General features: G+C 38.8%; 1 protein-coding gene across 1 annotated transcript in view; it reads left to right on the top strand.

Moving 5' to 3' along the window:
• Positions 1-16971, top strand: part of LOC126199192 (sorbitol dehydrogenase-like) — a 127316-nt gene that overhangs the window by 19252 nt on the left and 91093 nt on the right. The window contains exon 2 of the mRNA XM_049935974.1: positions 8866-8899. Within this exon, the coding sequence (XP_049791931.1) occupies positions 8866-8899 (34 nt within the window). The remainder of the gene's footprint in view (positions 1-8865; positions 8900-16971) is intronic.

The raw sequence follows: 16971 nt of genomic DNA, 5'->3' as shown, positions 1-16971 counted from the left end.
TTGGCACCATCTCTCCATCTTCATCTTGGTCCAATCTTCTCCTTTCTTTTGGATGTATTCCTCTACTCCTTTCAGTGATCTGTTCCTCAGTCTTCATCTTGGCCTTTTTCCTTCCAGTTTCATCTCATGTATCCTCCTGGGTATCCTCTTCTTATCCATTCTCTTAACATGTCCATACCATCACAGCCTTGATTTCTCTATCTCCTCCTGTAATGGTTCCACCTTCATTAACTCTCTGATCCTCTCATTTCTTAACCTGTCTATCTTTGTCACCCCAATGCTGTTTCTCAGGAATTTCATCTCAATAGCTTGTAGTTTGCTATTCTCTCTTCCTTTCATAAACCAGGTTTCTGATGCATATGTAGGATTGGGACATAGTATGACCAGTATATAGCCTTGTTACTGGTTTGGGGCACATCCTTGCTCCACATCAGGCTTCTGACACTCTTCTGAAATGCTTCTGCTTTTAGCCCCCACTCGTTTATTTCTCTGTCATTTTTTCCAACTTCCTGTATCAGGCTACCTAGGTACTTGAAACTGTCCACTCTCCTCAATCATTCCCCACCAATTGTTATTCCAGTTGTTCCTCTCTCCTTCTTTCTTTTTGTGATAAGCATCTCACTCTTACTTATACAAAATTTCATCCCATATTCTTGTACTGTTCTTTCCCATATGTCCAACTGTTCTTGTACTTCCTACTCCTTATTCTCCCAAATCATCAGATCATCTGCAAACACAATAGCTTTTATCTTCCTCTCACCAATTACGTGTGTGTTGTTCCTGCAGTTGTCTTACAGCAAAAATTAGATCTACCGTGGACCTTCCTGTTCTGAAGCCATGTTGCTCTTCTCTCATTCTTCCTTCTAATTTTGCCCGAATTCAGGCTTCCAAAATTTTCTCAAAAATTTACAGCAAAAATTAGATCTACCGTGGACCTTCCTGTTCTGAAGCCATGTTGCTCTTCTCTCATTCTTCCTTCTAATTTTGCCCGAATTCGGGCTTCCAAAATTTTCTCAAAAATCTTTGCACAGTGACTCATCAATGTTATCCCCTGATAGTTTTTGCACTCTTTTCTATTTCCCTTCTTAAAGATTGGGATGAGTAACAAAATTTAAAGGAAATGTCACAAAAAGAACTACATATAATGAACAACTATTAAGGACATATAACACTGAGCAGAACACTAATGTGTATTAGCTTTTCCCAAAATAATTTTTCACGCATCTCCCTAAGGAATTTTTCTGCACAGTAATACAAAAATATGCTTCCCATGCTTGACATACCACTTCTATTTTCTTTCTGTAAACATTCTTCTCACAATTCATTTTATTTTTACATTCAGCATCACTAGACAATGCTTTCTCCTCCTTTTTGGTGTACCATTGTCATTATTTTCTCTTCCATTTCCTTGTATTCTCATCACTGTAGTCTGTGCCACTGGAAGTACCATCTCCTTTTTCCAAAAATTCCTCTGTCAAACCTATCTTGAAAGCCATGAACTGCAGAACATTTTTTCTGTGGTCATTTAATCTACCCTTGTCCACCCAGTACTGCACCCAACTGTTTGCAGTTTCTAAAACAAGAATATGAAAAATAGTTCTATCAGTCAGCATTCTTTGTTCAAGGATTAACCCATTAGTAGCTGATCATTCTGCTGATGACGTGCATGCAACCCCTGTTAAAGTTGTATTGGCTCTCACATTTTCCCCATAATTTTGTCCTAGCATTGCCTAATTTTCATTTAGAATCTCATTACCTATTCTGCTAGTATCATCATCATCACTGTCATCACTTGAATCACCTGCATGTTGTGGCTCTCACTATTTTTCATCCACAGCTGCTTGCTGCTGATGACTATTATCTATGGGGTCATCTTCCTCATCACTGCTAAAGCCATCCAGATCAGAAAATTCTCCATTCATCAGCAAATTTACTAACTGTTCATCTGCAAGGTCCTTTCTTCTTAATAAAACAAATTACTTACCTTAAGTAAACATAATAACAAGAATTGCAATACTTACAATATTTCACACACTTGGTGTGGTGCAAATTGAGGAAGTTTTTGGTTATGTGGAGACATGTTTTGTTATCACTAAATCCCTGTGTCCATTAAAATGGACATCTATTTCTCTCAAAAACAGGCTGTGGAAAATTTTATTTGTTATATTAGTAAATTAAATACAGTATCCAAGAAACACCATAAACTATAATTCAAGCATTAATATTGACAAGTGATTTGTTTATATGATGTTATTTCCTAATAAAACATACACAGTCATGTTTGGCTACAACACAGATACTAAAACCGAAGTTCAGTTGTGCATGTAGTATGCATAAGCTCTAGCATTTGGAAGCACTAAACAGTCTGCTTTACTGGACGGTGGATTGTGCTCAGCAGAAACTTGTATCTACAAAATGGCAGTCCATAACCTAAATCTACAGGTTACCATGACTGGTGTAATTGAAGTTAACTTCTTCTGGATTGTTAGGCTGTGTCATATTTCTTCTAAACAATCAACTTTTGACCCCTCTGCTGAGATCTCCTTCAGGATCTTGTGGTGTCCACTGTAGATTGAGCACTCATTCTACAATGGACCCCACAAGATCATTTAGAACATTTCAGCAGAAGGATCTAAATGTTGATTGCTTAGAAGAAATATGATGGTGGCCAAACACTCCAGAAGATTTTAACTTTAAAACCTAAGTGTCCATTTTAATGGATGTGGGGTCTCAGGGTGATATAGGATTTGGCATCATAATACAATGAAAGTAAATAGTTCAAATATACATACACATAGAAGGAAGACATTTTTACAAGGATAAAAAGTTCTACCAAGTCCTTAAAGTTTGGTAGCTGCACCAGTTTTACCAGGCTTGGATGTGAAATTTCAGAGCTCTATCATATTCTATCATTCACCACCTGTATGTATGGTTTCATGGAAGGAGGCTGAGTTTCCTCGCTGAATCTTGGATGGTCTCAAATACCATATCGATGATAATGTGTCTCAAAGACCATATTGATGATAAGAATGGCTCATCTTTATTGCTTCTGTTTCATGAATTACAGGAGTAAGATACATCATTGAGTAGTTAAAGGAAAATCCTTATTATACAGTGGAAGAATTGAGCAGTCCAGCCATACAACACAGTCAGGTCACTGAGCTGGGACAATGTAGCTATTCCAGACAAACATTCATTGTGTTCCAGAGGTCTGATAAAGTAGGAAAACATTCAAGTCACAGATATGCATTAACAAAATAAATTAAATGTCATAAAATCATTATACTGTTATAAAGTAGTAAAATAAAACAGTATAAAACAGGGAAATAAATAATAATGCTACAATTTAAAAGCAAATAAATAAAAAGTCACTTGCTTTATCATTCCCAGATGTTAACTTAATAACTTCATCCTCACATTCATAATTTTGTCATTTAATTGTTATTTGTGCACTAAGAATATAAGCCTTTTTATAATGAGTATTGTCACTTATGTGGCAATAAACAAGAATCTACAGTTTCTGAATACAGGTAACAATATAATTTTTAAGACATGTTGTCTCTTTTGTTTTCTGGTGTCTCTTCTGTACTCACAGTTATAAACTTAAGATAAGATGCATACCATTTTTTTCAACTGTAATAAAAGTCTTATTTAGACAAGATCTGTTTCAAATTTTTTAAAGCATCTTCAGTGGTCATGGTAATGGTATGGTTTTCCTTATACATATGTTTAACAAGATTAAAACAGTTATCACATTTTAAATTAGTGCTATTAAACAGTGTTAAATCATTGCTTGCATTGTGTTTTTCCCCACTCCTAATGTTTTTCTACAGATAGTTGTTTAATTTTTGTACAAAGTGCATCACTTAGATGGGTTATATTTTGGTTTTCATTTGTACTGATCCACTTACATGTTGCAGAATGTGATCATCTTTTGTTTTATTTTTATGGGTGTGGCAATGTCAGTGATTCTTGTTCATGTGTGTGTGTGTGTGTGTGTGTGTGTGTGTGTGTGTGTGTGTGTGTGTGTGGAGATTGTATGTCCTAGAACTACTTTATTAAAGCACTGTGGTAGGTAGCATTAGTGGATAACTTCCTTGGTTTATGTGATGCAATTTTTGTGGGGGCCAGAAGGTCTGTTGTTTATCTACTCTATGTTTTATTAGTTTAAATAATGTTTGGTTGCTAGTGTTTATTCAGTCATAGCTGATATACTCCTCACGAATAAAAACGAAGGGACACACAAAATTATCAACACCATAAAGAAAAAAGGAGTGATACTAGATTACCAAATTAATAACTCCATTCTGAAATGATTAATGGAGGAGGATGATACTGACATGGGACACATTAAAAAGAATTGGCATTTACCAACTTCAGCATGCCAGAATGGAAATATAGCACCAGCCATTCAAGACTAGCAGAACAACTCAACAAGAAAACCATCCCCTACCACAATAGAAACATAACAAAAATCATATTTGGTAACAAAATGCATCATCTAACACTACAAGAAAACTTCAAAATTAAAAGGTAATCACAGAAAAGAAATACATACCAAATAACTATGGTTCAAATGGTTCAAATGGCTCTGAGCACTATGCGACTTAACTTCTGAGGTCATCAGTCACCTAGAACTTAGAACTAATTAAACCTAACTAACCTAAGGACAGCACACACATCCATGCCCGAGGCAGGATTCGAACCTGCGACCGTAGCAGTCCTGCGGTTCCTGACTGAGCGCCTAGAACCGCTAGACCACCGCGGCCGGCACCAAATAACTAAACAAACATTATTTAAAATAATAAAACATGTAGTAAATAAATAACAGCTGCTCCAGCCACCACAAAAACAATATCAGATAAACCAGGCAATGTATTCACTCATAATCAGGTGCCACATCTCAAACACACACATACACTACTATCTCTCTCTCTCTCTCTCTCTCTCTCTCTCTCTCTCTCTCTCTCTCTCTCTCTCTAAAAAGCCACTCTCACTCATTCATATAAACACAAAATTTAGGATATATCACCCTTATTAAAGAGAAAAAAAATATGTATACACTGCCTGACAAAAATGTGAAGCACCCAGAAGGGGAGGAGAAAACAAAATTAAACATCATGGGTTGCAAGGTCATGTGATGTCATTTCAGTGATAAAAACCAAGTAAAATTTAGAAAGAACTTGGCAGTATGAGCCCCATTTTCACTGTAACATTGCACACCCTCTCACATGGATACACGCACTGATTCCTTCTTAAATATATATAAAAAACAAAGATGATGTGACCTACCAAACAAAAGCGCTGGCAGGTCGATAGACACACAAACAAACACAAACATACACACAAAATTCAAGCTTTCGCAACCAACGGTTGCTTCATCAGGAAAGAGGGAAGGAGAGGGAAAGACGAAAGGATGTGGGTTTTAAGGGAGAGGGTAAGGAGTCATTCCAATCCCGGGAGTGGAAAGACTTACCTTAGGGGGAAAAACGGACAGGTATACACTCGCACACACACACATACCCATCTGCACATACACAGACACAAGCAGACATTTGTAAAGGCAAAGAGTATGGGCAGAGATGTCAGTCGATGTGGAAGTACGTAGGCAAAGATGTTGTTGAATGACAGGTGAGGTATGAGCGGCGGCAACTTGAAATTAGTGGAGGTTGAGGCCTGGCGGGTAACGAGAAGAGAGGATATACTGAAGGGCAAGTTCCCATCTCCGGAGTTCTGACAGGTTGGTGTTAGTGCGAAGTATCCAGATAACCCGGATGGTGTAACACTGTGTCAAGATGTGCTGACCGTGCACCAAGGCATGTTTAGCCACAGGGTGATCCTCATTACCAACAAACACTGTCTGCCTGTGTCCATTCATGTGAATGGACAGTTTGTTGCTGGTCATTCCCACATAGAAAGCTTCACAGTGTAGGCAGGTCAGTTGGTAAATCACATGGGTGCTTTCACACGTGGCTCTGCCTTTGATCGTGTACACCTTCCGGGTTACAGGACTGGAGTAGGTGGTGGTGGGAGGGTGCATGGGACAGGTTTTACACTGGGGGCAGTTACAAGGGTAGGAGCCAGAGGGTAGGGAAGGTGGTTTGGGGATTTCATAGAGATGAACTAAGAGGTTACGAAGGTTAGGTGGACGGCGGAAAGACACTCTTGGTGGAGTGGGGAGGATTTCGTGAAGGATGGATCTCATTTCAGGGCAGGATTTGAGGAAGTCGTATCCCTGCTGGAGAGCCACATTCAGAGTCTGATCCAGTCCCAGAATGTATCCTGTCACAAGTGGGGCACTTTTGGGGTTCTTCTGTGGGAGGTTCTGGGTTTGAGGGGATGAGGAAGTGGCTCTGGTTATTTGCTTCTGTACCAGGTCGGGAGGGTAGTTGCGGGATGCAAAAGCTGTTTTCAGGTTGTTGGTGTAATGGTTCAGGGCTTCTGGACTGGAGCAGATTCGTTTGCCATGAAAACCTAGGCTGTAGGGAAGGGACCGTTTGATGTGGAATGAGTGGCAGCTGTCATAATGGAGGTACTGTTGTTTGTTGGTGGGCTTGATGTGGACGGACATGTAAAGCTGGCAATTGGACAGGTGGAGGTCAACGTCAAGGAAAGTGGCATGGGATTTGGAGAAGGGTCAGGTGAATCTGATGGAACCAAAGGAGTTGAGGCTGGAGAGGAAATTCTGGAGTTCTTCTTCAATGTGAGTCCAGATCATGAAGATGTCATCAATAAATCTGCACCAAACTTTGGGTTGGCAGGCTTGGATAACCAAGAAGGCTTCCTCTAGGTGACCCATGAATAGGTTGGCATACGAGGGGGCCATCCTGGTACCCATGGCTGTTCCCTTTAGTTGTTGGTATGTCTGGCCTTCGAAAGTGGAGAAGTTGTGGGTCAGGATGAAGCTGGATAAGGTAATTAGGAAAGAGGTTTTAGGTAGGGTGGCAGGTGATCGGCGTGAAAGGAAGTGCTCCATTGCAGCGAGGCCCTGGACGTGCAGAATATTTGTGTATAGGGAAGTGGCATCAATGGTTACAAGCATGGTTTTCTGGGGGTAACAGATTGGGTAAGGATTCCAGGCGTTCGAGAAAGTTGTTGGTGTCTTTGATGAAGGATGGGAGACTGCATGTAATGGGTTGAAGGTGTTGATCTATGTAGGCAGAGATACGATCTGTGGGGGCTTGGTAACCAGCTACAATGGGGCGGCTGGGATGGTTGGGTTTGTGTATTTTAGGAAGAAGGTAGAAGGTAGGGGTGCGGGGTGTCGGTGGGGTCAGGAGGTTGATGGAGTCAGGTGAAAGGTTTTGTAGGGGGCTTAAGGTTCTGAGGATTCCTTGAAGCTCCGCCTGGACATCAGGAATGGGATTACCTTGGCAAACTTTGTAAGTAGTGTTGTATGAAAGCTGACGCAGTCCCTCAGCCACATACTCCCGACGATCAAGTACCACGGTCGTGGAACCCTTGTCCGCCGGAAGAATGATGATGGATCGGTCAGCCTTCAGATCACGGATAGCCTGGGATTCGCAGTGGTGATGTTGGGAGTAGGATTAAGGTTTTTTAAGGATTGAGAAGCAAGGCTGGAAGTGAGAAATTCCTGGAAGGTTTGGAGAGGGTGATTTTGAGGAAGAGGATGTGGGTCCCGCTGTGACGGAGGACGGAACTGTTCCAGGCAGGGTTCAATTTGGATAGTGTCTTGGGGAGTTGGATCATTAAGAGTAGGATTAGGATCATTTTTCTTCGTGGCAAAGTGATATTTCCAGCAGAGAGTACGAGTATAGGACAATAAATCTTTGACGAGGGCTGTTTGGTTGAATCTGGGAGTGGGGCTGAAGGTGAGGCCTTTGGATAGGACAGAGGTTTCGGATTGGGAGAGAGGTTTGGAGGAAAGATTAACTACTGAATATGGGTGTTGTGGTTCCAGATTGTAATTATCAAATGGCAATTGTGATCTATATGTTGTCAGAATAGAGGCTAGTTTTCATTGCTCACAAGTAACTACATATTTACTGTTTCAACATAAGCCTATACCAGAACATACCACAAGAACAAAACTCTCTCATTCAGAAATTATAACTCTTCCAAATAATTGATTTATGGTAACAACAGATAAAAATTCTATGCAAATTAGGGACTTTCACCACTTCAGTTTAGGAATTTCTTCCTATAGTCAAGATCTCTGACAGGTGGCAAAGTTGTCACCAGTTTTCAACGCTGAAGTGCTAACAGCTCCATGCCAACACAGTAGCCACCTACCGAGCAGTAGCAATGTTGAAGCATTAGCATAGAGCCATTTACAAAATCTCACTACTTTATTGGTCCATGAAGCTACTGTGCCCAGCCCACAGCAACTGTCAGGGATCAACTATGCCACTTAACTATAACAGTTTTACTCCTACTATTTTATTCACTCTGGTGCAACAGTGTCATCAACATTCTATATAATCCAGCATAACATAGTTCACTGATTCTAACCATACTGAGTGCTATGATTGAGACTTTTTAGTAATGAATATGTAATTATAATTTTTTATTTTCAGATGTATATAAATTGTATCAGCAGAACACTATTATTATAAATGTGTCTAAATCATATATCCTTAATGCCAACATATTCTGTGTAACCCAGTGTTCACTTGCTTTGAGGAAAAAATTGAACCATTCAGTAGACTGCCTATAAACATCTGATAAGTCCAAAACCATCACAATAATAATAGTAATATAGAATTAAAAGTAAAATATTCATTAAATGACAATTTATTTTTTTCAGTGTGTTTATTTTTGTTGTAGCTGGGTAACTGATTTTGTTTTCATCATCCCATCATGGGCATTACTTGTTTACAAAAGAACCTTTTCCATTTTTTGCAGGAAAAGAGACCAATTCCAGAACCAGGAGAAAATGGTAAGTTTTGAAGAGAAAAAGGTGTTGTTTTGACTGAGTCTTGACAATTTTATTTTCCTGGTATGCAAATTATTTTCCTAAAATTTGAGGAGAATTATTGGTGCATTGTTTTAAATGAGAGGTGGAGTATTCTTAACAATACTAAACAGGACGAGATGTGTTTTTTTTTTAATTAAAAGCTACTCAATTTGTGCTAAACCATTTAAGCACTAATAAAAAAATATTTATTACTGTATTTTCTCTGTTAATGTTTCTTTACTCCTTTTAACAAAAATTCTGGTATCAGCAAGGAGGAATAATTTTCGTCCTGATTCAAGTAAAATAGTTGGTCACTGACGTATCCTAAGAGCACCGAAAGGCCCATGATTGAACTCTGCAGAATATGATTGTAATTTTTCTTTAAGCAAATCTTGTGGTAGCCTTTCCTGAATTACTTGTGCACCATAGCACAACTTTCTACAACCTTTTTCTCAAGTATCAGCTAAATAAGAGCAACAATGTTGGAAGAGACAGATTGATACTTACTGTAAAGAAGACATGACAAAGAAGCCTGTGGCCAAAAGCTATATGTAACTGTCTTTCAATTGTGCCTGTCTGCAACTTGTCATGTCTTCTTTACGGTAAGTAGAATTTTGTCTTTTCCCACATTGTTGATATTCCTACCAGAGTTTCCATTGTTTGATTTTTGTCTATCAGCTAAATAAGAAATATGCTAAACCAGATATTCTAAAATAATTATGACTGACATCATCAAATTCCTTCAACAGTCACAGATGATTCAAACTAATATTATTTTACCGTTTACAGTTTTTATTATGCACTCATTGAGAGTATAAATAGCTGTCTCAATAGAATAACCTTTTTGAAATCCAGAATGTGATTGTCAAAGTATACCATTATGCCACAATTAGGGGAATACATTAACTTCTCATTTCTTATCAACAAACATCTGAGGAGAGACACTGTCTGGTAGTAATTGTTATGTGTGGATTTACTTTCATATAGAAATGCATAGCAATGGCACATTTTACTCTGTCTTGTAAAATAGTCAGTTTCAATTCTGTATTATAAAGTAAGAACATTAAATTTAAAAGAATCCACAACATTTAATGTCATATTGTAAGTATCATTCCCCATAAGAACCTTTAATGTTCAGGGGTGTGATAATTCCTTATTTCGGATGAAGACATGAGAAACATATTGATATCACTACATTTCCTCTGTATCTTATCTTCACAGTATTGTTTCCCTTTCATTTCTAAATTACTTGCAGAAACTTTCTCATCTACCTTTAAAATATGACCCTTAAAATATTTGCTACACAGGAACTGTTCTTTACAATGGTCCTACTCACATTAATAGAATATTTATATGACAGACTATTCCAATACTGCTCAATAAAAGGCAGGTACAACTCAGTTCCTCTTGGTCAGGCACAGCTGACAAGGCTACCCATGAGGAGGCCCTACTGCATACATTCCGTGCATGGGTGAGTCACTATGCCTCTCATGCCTGGTGCTGTACAAACATCTATGCTACTGCCCAAGTGCCTGACTGCCCGACTGCCTGCACTTCAGCTGTTCAATCAACCCTGCCCACCATTGCCTGTGGGCATTTAGCTGTACACAGCAGCAGCCACTTGACCTGAAACAGCCCACTCTCTGGCTTACTTCCTTGTTTCTCAGTCCAAAATGTTACACATATGATTCATTTTGATTTTAGGAATTGCCAGTTTCAGACAAGGTATGTAAGAGTGATAGACAAAAGAATTAATATTGCTTCTCCCTCCTCCAGGAGATACCATGTTAATACTGTGCAAAACCATTTCTAGCCTTGATAATGGCCTCAGTCCAGTGAGGAAGAGAGTTCACAGTTTCTTCAGGTATGCCATATCCAGCTGAAGCCACTCATTGTTGATTAGATCCTGTAGAGCTATCAAATTACCAGAATATTGAGTGCAACATTTTTTCTACTAATTCATATGGTCGTAGATGTTTTCTACTGAATTAACAATGGTTGATTTAGTGGCCCAATTTAGGTGTGATAGAGTGGTTGAATGTTTAACAAACCAGGAACAAAATGCTTGCAGCACTTTAAACAAGGCTGGTTGCTATCCTGGAAGACAGGAGAGTCCAAGTGCACACTTGATGAAGATGTAGAGGAAAATACGAAACATCCTGATTCACATTAACAGGAAAGTGAATGAATGAGACGAAGTGGCAGTAGAAAAAGACAACCTCAAAACTTCAAAGAACCATCTCTGGCCTGAACTACCTCCATACACTGCTGGTTAAACACCTCTTTGAACCATTGGTGCACCCAGCTCGTCACATAATTTGAAAAGAAGCAAAATTGTGACTTTTGGGGTGATTACATCTCTGCAGTCAACTACTGTTCAGTTTCTGTGTTGTTAAATCCATTGAAGGCATGCAACTCTATGTTCTGCTGTGAGCAGTGGCCTTTCACAAAACATTAACTCCAAATTCCACTGCATGTAGTCCCCATGTCAACATTCACTTGAAATATAACTATGGAAAATCCAGGATAGAATATGACAGTATTAGAAAAGAGTAGTTGCTACTCACCATACAGCAGAGATGTGGAGTCTTAGATAGGCACAACAAAAAGACTATCAAAAAGTATCTTTGTACATCCGTAGTTGAAGTGGAGGACAGTGGGATGTCAACTGGTATAAATTTATATTGAAAATTAAGAAATTCCTCCAGCTGTATTTAAGGTGTTGATTTTATTTTGGCAGCTAGTTTCAATGTTGTAACAATGTCATCTTCAGGCCCATACACTTGTTGATGTCAACTGCTTGCGGCTGATACTATAAGTAAGTGGTGAGATATGGACGTGTCTATACACCATCAACTGTCAACTCACAGTTGACAGTTGATGACTGGAGTGCTGACACATTATCTGCAAATCCAGTAATGCTGGCAACTGATGGGTTATGCATGGGGATCGTATCAACTTGTACCGCATTAAAACCACCTGAAGGTGACGCAATGAAGCGTCGAAACTGGTAGCAAAAAAATAAAATAAAATCTTCAGGACAGCTGTAGATGTTTTTATTTTTTGTCACAATAGTAAATTGGTGTCGTCCTAGAGATATCCTGCTAAAATCATGGAGATACAAAAACAGGGAAAATGTGGAGAGAGGGTAAGGCAGCTTGGTGCAGTCGGGAGGTTAGACATTGAGTGGGGGGGGGGGGGGGGGGGTTGCAGAAAAGGAGAGAAGTGAAAAGATTGTGGGTGCCTTGGTGGAATAGAGGCCTGTGTAGTGCTGGAATGGGAAGAGGGAAAGGGCTAGATGGATAAAGACAATGACTAATGAAGGTTGAGGCCAGGGGGGTTATGGGAACATAGGATATATTGCTGGGAGAGCAAGGTCCCATCCCAGCTATGCATATCAGGAAATCTGGTGTTGGTAGGAAGAATCCAAATGGCACACACTGTGAAGCAGTCATTGAAATGAAGGTCATGTTTGATAGCATGCTTAGCAACTGGGTAATCCACCTGTTTCTTTGCCACAGTTTGTCAGTGGCCATTCATATGGACAGACAGCCTGTTGGTTGTCAGGCGTGCATAGAATGCAGTACAGTGGTTGCAGCTTAGATTGTAGATCACATGACTGTTTTCACAGTTAGACCTGCTTTTTATGGGATAGGTGACACTTGTAACTGGACTGGAGTAGACAGTGGGGGCATGTCTGTGACATGTCTTCCACCTACATCTATTACAGGGATATGAGCCATGAGGCAAAGTGTTGGGAGCAGGGGTTGAGGAGGAATGGATGAGGATATTATGTAGGTTCAGTGGGTGGTGGAATGCCACCTTGAGAGGGGTGGGAAGGGTAGTAGGTAGGACATTTCTCATTTCAGGGCATGATGAGAGGCAGTCCAAACACTGGCAGAGAATGTAATTTATTTGCTCTAGTCCTTAGTGGTAATGAGTCAAAATGGTTCAAATGGCTCTGAGCACTATGGGACTTAACATCTATGGTCATCAGTCCCCTAGAACTTAGAACTACTTAAACCTAACTAACCTAAGGACATCACACAACACCCAGTCATCACGAGGCAGAGGGTAATGAGTCACAAGGTCAATGTTGCACTGTGGCCAGATGGCGAGATTTGGGGAGGTGGTGGGTGACTAGAGATAGAAGGCATAACAGATCTGTTTTTGTACAAGGTTGGAAGAATGAGGGCATCAGTGAGACTCTCAGCACATTTTGAAAGCAGTACTTGAGATGGATCTCCATTCATTAATGACAGCAACTGCTGTCAAGTTTTCTGATTCCATTCAACTGAGTGGCACATACAAACTATTTCACTCTTGTTATGTGTCTCAATAGTTGAGGGTGATGTACCTGCCTTGCACCAGTTCTACACCATCTACAGAGCTCTATGAAAGGGGTGATTTATATTAGTTTTTTGAAGATTTTTCTGAATGTATGATATTACTGTTTATAATAAACAAGTCAGTAGGAAATTGTCATCAGAAGGAACAATACCATCATTCTACAGATCAGAGTGTGGAATGTCAAAAAAAAAAAAAAAAAGGATAGTAATCCTTAATCAGGCAGATAGGCTAAAAAATTTAAAAAGAAAAATGGGCAGGTTGATATTAGATGATATTAGATCCAGTGGGAATTATTGAAGTTTAGTGGCAGGAGGAATAGGACTTCTGGTCACGTGAATATAGGGGTCATAAATACAAAACCAAATAGGGGTAATGCTGGAGTAGATTTAATAGTGAATAAGAAAATAGGAATATGGGTGAGCTACTATGAACATCACAGTGAACACATTATCACAGCCAAGGTAGATACTAAGACCACACCCAACACAAGAATTCAAGTTTATATGACAACTAGCTCCATAGAAGGTAAATAGGTAGAAGAACTGTATGGTTAGATAAAAGAAATTATTCAGATAGTTAAGGGAATAAAAACTTTAATTGTGATGGGGGATTTGAATCTGATAGAAAAGAAAGAGAAGGAAAATTAGCAAGTGAATGTGGACTGGGGGAAAGGAATGAAAGAGGAAGCCAGCAAGTAGAATTTTGTACAGAACATAATTTAATCACTGTTAACACCTGATTTAAGACTCATGTAGGAACACTGCATACGTGGAAGAGACGTGGAGATACCAAAAGGTTACACAATGGTACTTACAATATCTCCATGTCTCTTCCATGTATGCAATGTTCCTACATGATTCTTAAATCAAGTGTTAACAATGATTAAATTATGTTCTATACAAAATTCTATTTGCTGGCTTCCTCTTTCATTCCTTTCCCCCAGTCCACATGCACTTACTAATTTTCCTTATCTTTCTTTTCCAACTATCAGATTCAAGTCCCCCATCACAATTAAAGTTAGATAAAGATTTTGGGACCTTATTTTAAGTAATAGGACATTTCCAGTGGCACTCTAACTACAATTTACTGATTATGAAATGTAGATTAAAACTGAAGAAATTGCAAGAAAGGTAGGAAATTAAGGAGACTGGATCTGGATAAGATGAAGGAATAAAAGGTTACTGAGAGTTTCAGATGGAGCATTATGCAACAATTGACTACAATAAGGGAAATGAAACGCAGTAAAAGATAATGGGGTAGCTTTGAGAGATGACATAGTGAAGGCAACAGAGAATCAAATAGGTAAAAAAAACAAGGCCTGGAAGAAATCCTTGGATATCACAGGAGACTTTAAATGTAATTGATGAAAGGTGGGAATATAAAAATGCAGCAAATGAAACAGGAAAAGGAAATACAACTATCTAAAACTGAGATAGACAGGAGGTGCAAAATGGCCAAGCAGGAATGGTTAGAGAACAAATGTAAGACTCAGAAACATATTTCACTAGGGGAAAGACAGATACCACCTACAGGAAAATTGAAATGGAATCTGGAAGAAAGAGAAGCAGCTGCATGAACATCAAGAGCTCAGATGGAAAACCAGTGCCAAGCAAAGAAGGCAAAGGTGACAGGTGAAAGGAGTATATAGAGGGCCTATACAAGGATGATGAACTTTAAGGCAATATTACAAAAGGAAGAGAATGTAAATAAACAACACATGGGAGGTAATATATTGTGAGAAGAATTTGACAGAACACTGAAAGACCTAAGTTGAATAAGGCTTCGGGAATAGACAACAGTCCTTTGGAACAGCTGATATCCTTGGGAGAGCCAGCCATGATGAAACTATTCCACCTTGTGTGCAAGATATATGAGAGAAGAGAACTATCATCAGATTTCAAGAAGAATGTAACAATTCCAGTTCCAAAGAAAGCAGGTGCTCACAGGCATGAACATTGCTGAACACAGTTTAGTAAGAGATGGTTTCTAAATAGTGGCATGAATCATTTGCAGGAGAATGGAAAAGCTTGTAGTGGCAAACCTTAGGGAAGAACAAACTGAGTTCCACGGAAATGTAGGCACATGAAAGGCAACACTGAACTTGACTTATCTTGGAAGAAAGGTTAAGAAAAAGCAAACCTGCATTTATTGCATTTTTAGTCTTGGAGAAAGCATTTTACTATGTTGACTGGAATACCATCTTTGAAGTTCTGAAGGGAGCAGCAATAAAATACAGGGAGAAAAAGACTATTTATAACTTGTACAGATAGCAGGCAGCAGTTATGAGTCAAGGAACATGAAAGGGAAGCAGTGGCTGAAAAGGGACTGAGATCAGGTTGTAGCCTGTCCCTGATGTTATTCAAGCTGTACATTGAGCAAGCAGTAAAGGAAAACAAATAAAAATTTGGAAAAAGAATTGAAGTTCAGGAGGAAGAAATAAAAACTTTGATGTTCGTCAATGACATTGTATTTCTGTGAAAGACAGCAAAGGACTTGGAAGAGCAGTTGAATGGAATGGACAGCATCTTGAAAGGAGGATATAAGATGAATGTAAGGCAAAACAAGGCTAATGGAATATATTTGAATTAAATCAGGTGACGCTGAGGTAATCAGATTAATAAATAAGACAGTAAAAGTAGCAGAAGAGTCTTGCTATCTGGGAAGCAATATAACTGATGATGGCCAAATTAGGGAGGATATAAAATGTAGACTGGCAATGACAAGAAAAACATTTCTGAAAAAGAGAAATGTTTTAACATCAAATACAAATGTTAGGAAGTCTTTTCTGGAGATATTTGTCTGGAGTGTTGCCATTTATGAAAGTGAAACATGGATGATAAAAAGTTAAGACAAGAAGTGAATTGAGGGTGTTGATATGCAGTGTTACAGTAGAGTGCTGAAGATTAGATGGGTAGATCACGTAGCTAATGAAGAGGTACTAGTACAATTGGGAGGCAAGAAATCTGTGGGACAAATTGACTAAAAGAAGTGACCAGTTGATAGGACACATGCCAAGACATCAATGGATCACCAATTTAGCTCTAGAAGGACATATGAGGAGTGAAAAACATAAAGGGAGATCAAGAGATGAGTACAGTAAGCAGATTCAGATGGATGTAGGTTACAGTAGTTACATGGAGATGAAGAAGTTTGCACAGGATAGAGTAACATGGAGAGCTTGTAATATAGCATGGCAAAAATGTTTTTGTAGGTGAAGTTTGGGATGTGTATCGTTGCTTAACACAAGAAAAATGCTACTACAGATATCCTCCAACAATAAAATAATACGTATCTTGTGTAATCCAGGGTGCTGCTTCTTGGTGCTGCTGTAGGTTCATCTTGATGTTACTGCATTTCCACACAGGAATCATGCAATGGCAGAAATAAATTTCAATACTTCTTGTTCACAGAGAATTTTATTTCACATACTGAAAGTTTGGCGGCAAATGTACAAAGTCTGCCTACATGCTGTTGAAATCAAATTCAGTCCAAGACTGACTTAAGACCAACATAAGACTGACCTAAGACTGGCCTATGGTGGCATACAAATTGCCTCTATTTATGAGATTTTAAACAGTTACTGTTATTGTTACATATTAAAATTGCATATTTAACAATTAAAGTTTTACATACATCTTCCAAAATTTAATAGAAAATTACATGGAATAACATTGAATAATTTCATACAAAGACAGGAAAGGATC

The sequence above is a fragment of the Schistocerca nitens genome, chromosome 8, assembly GCF_023898315.1.
Source record: "Schistocerca nitens isolate TAMUIC-IGC-003100 chromosome 8, iqSchNite1.1, whole genome shotgun sequence".
NCBI classification, from domain to species: domain Eukaryota; kingdom Metazoa; phylum Arthropoda; class Insecta; order Orthoptera; family Acrididae; genus Schistocerca; species Schistocerca nitens.
Note: the sequence above shows the minus strand (reverse complement) of the source record. Positions and strands in the feature narration are given on the sequence as shown.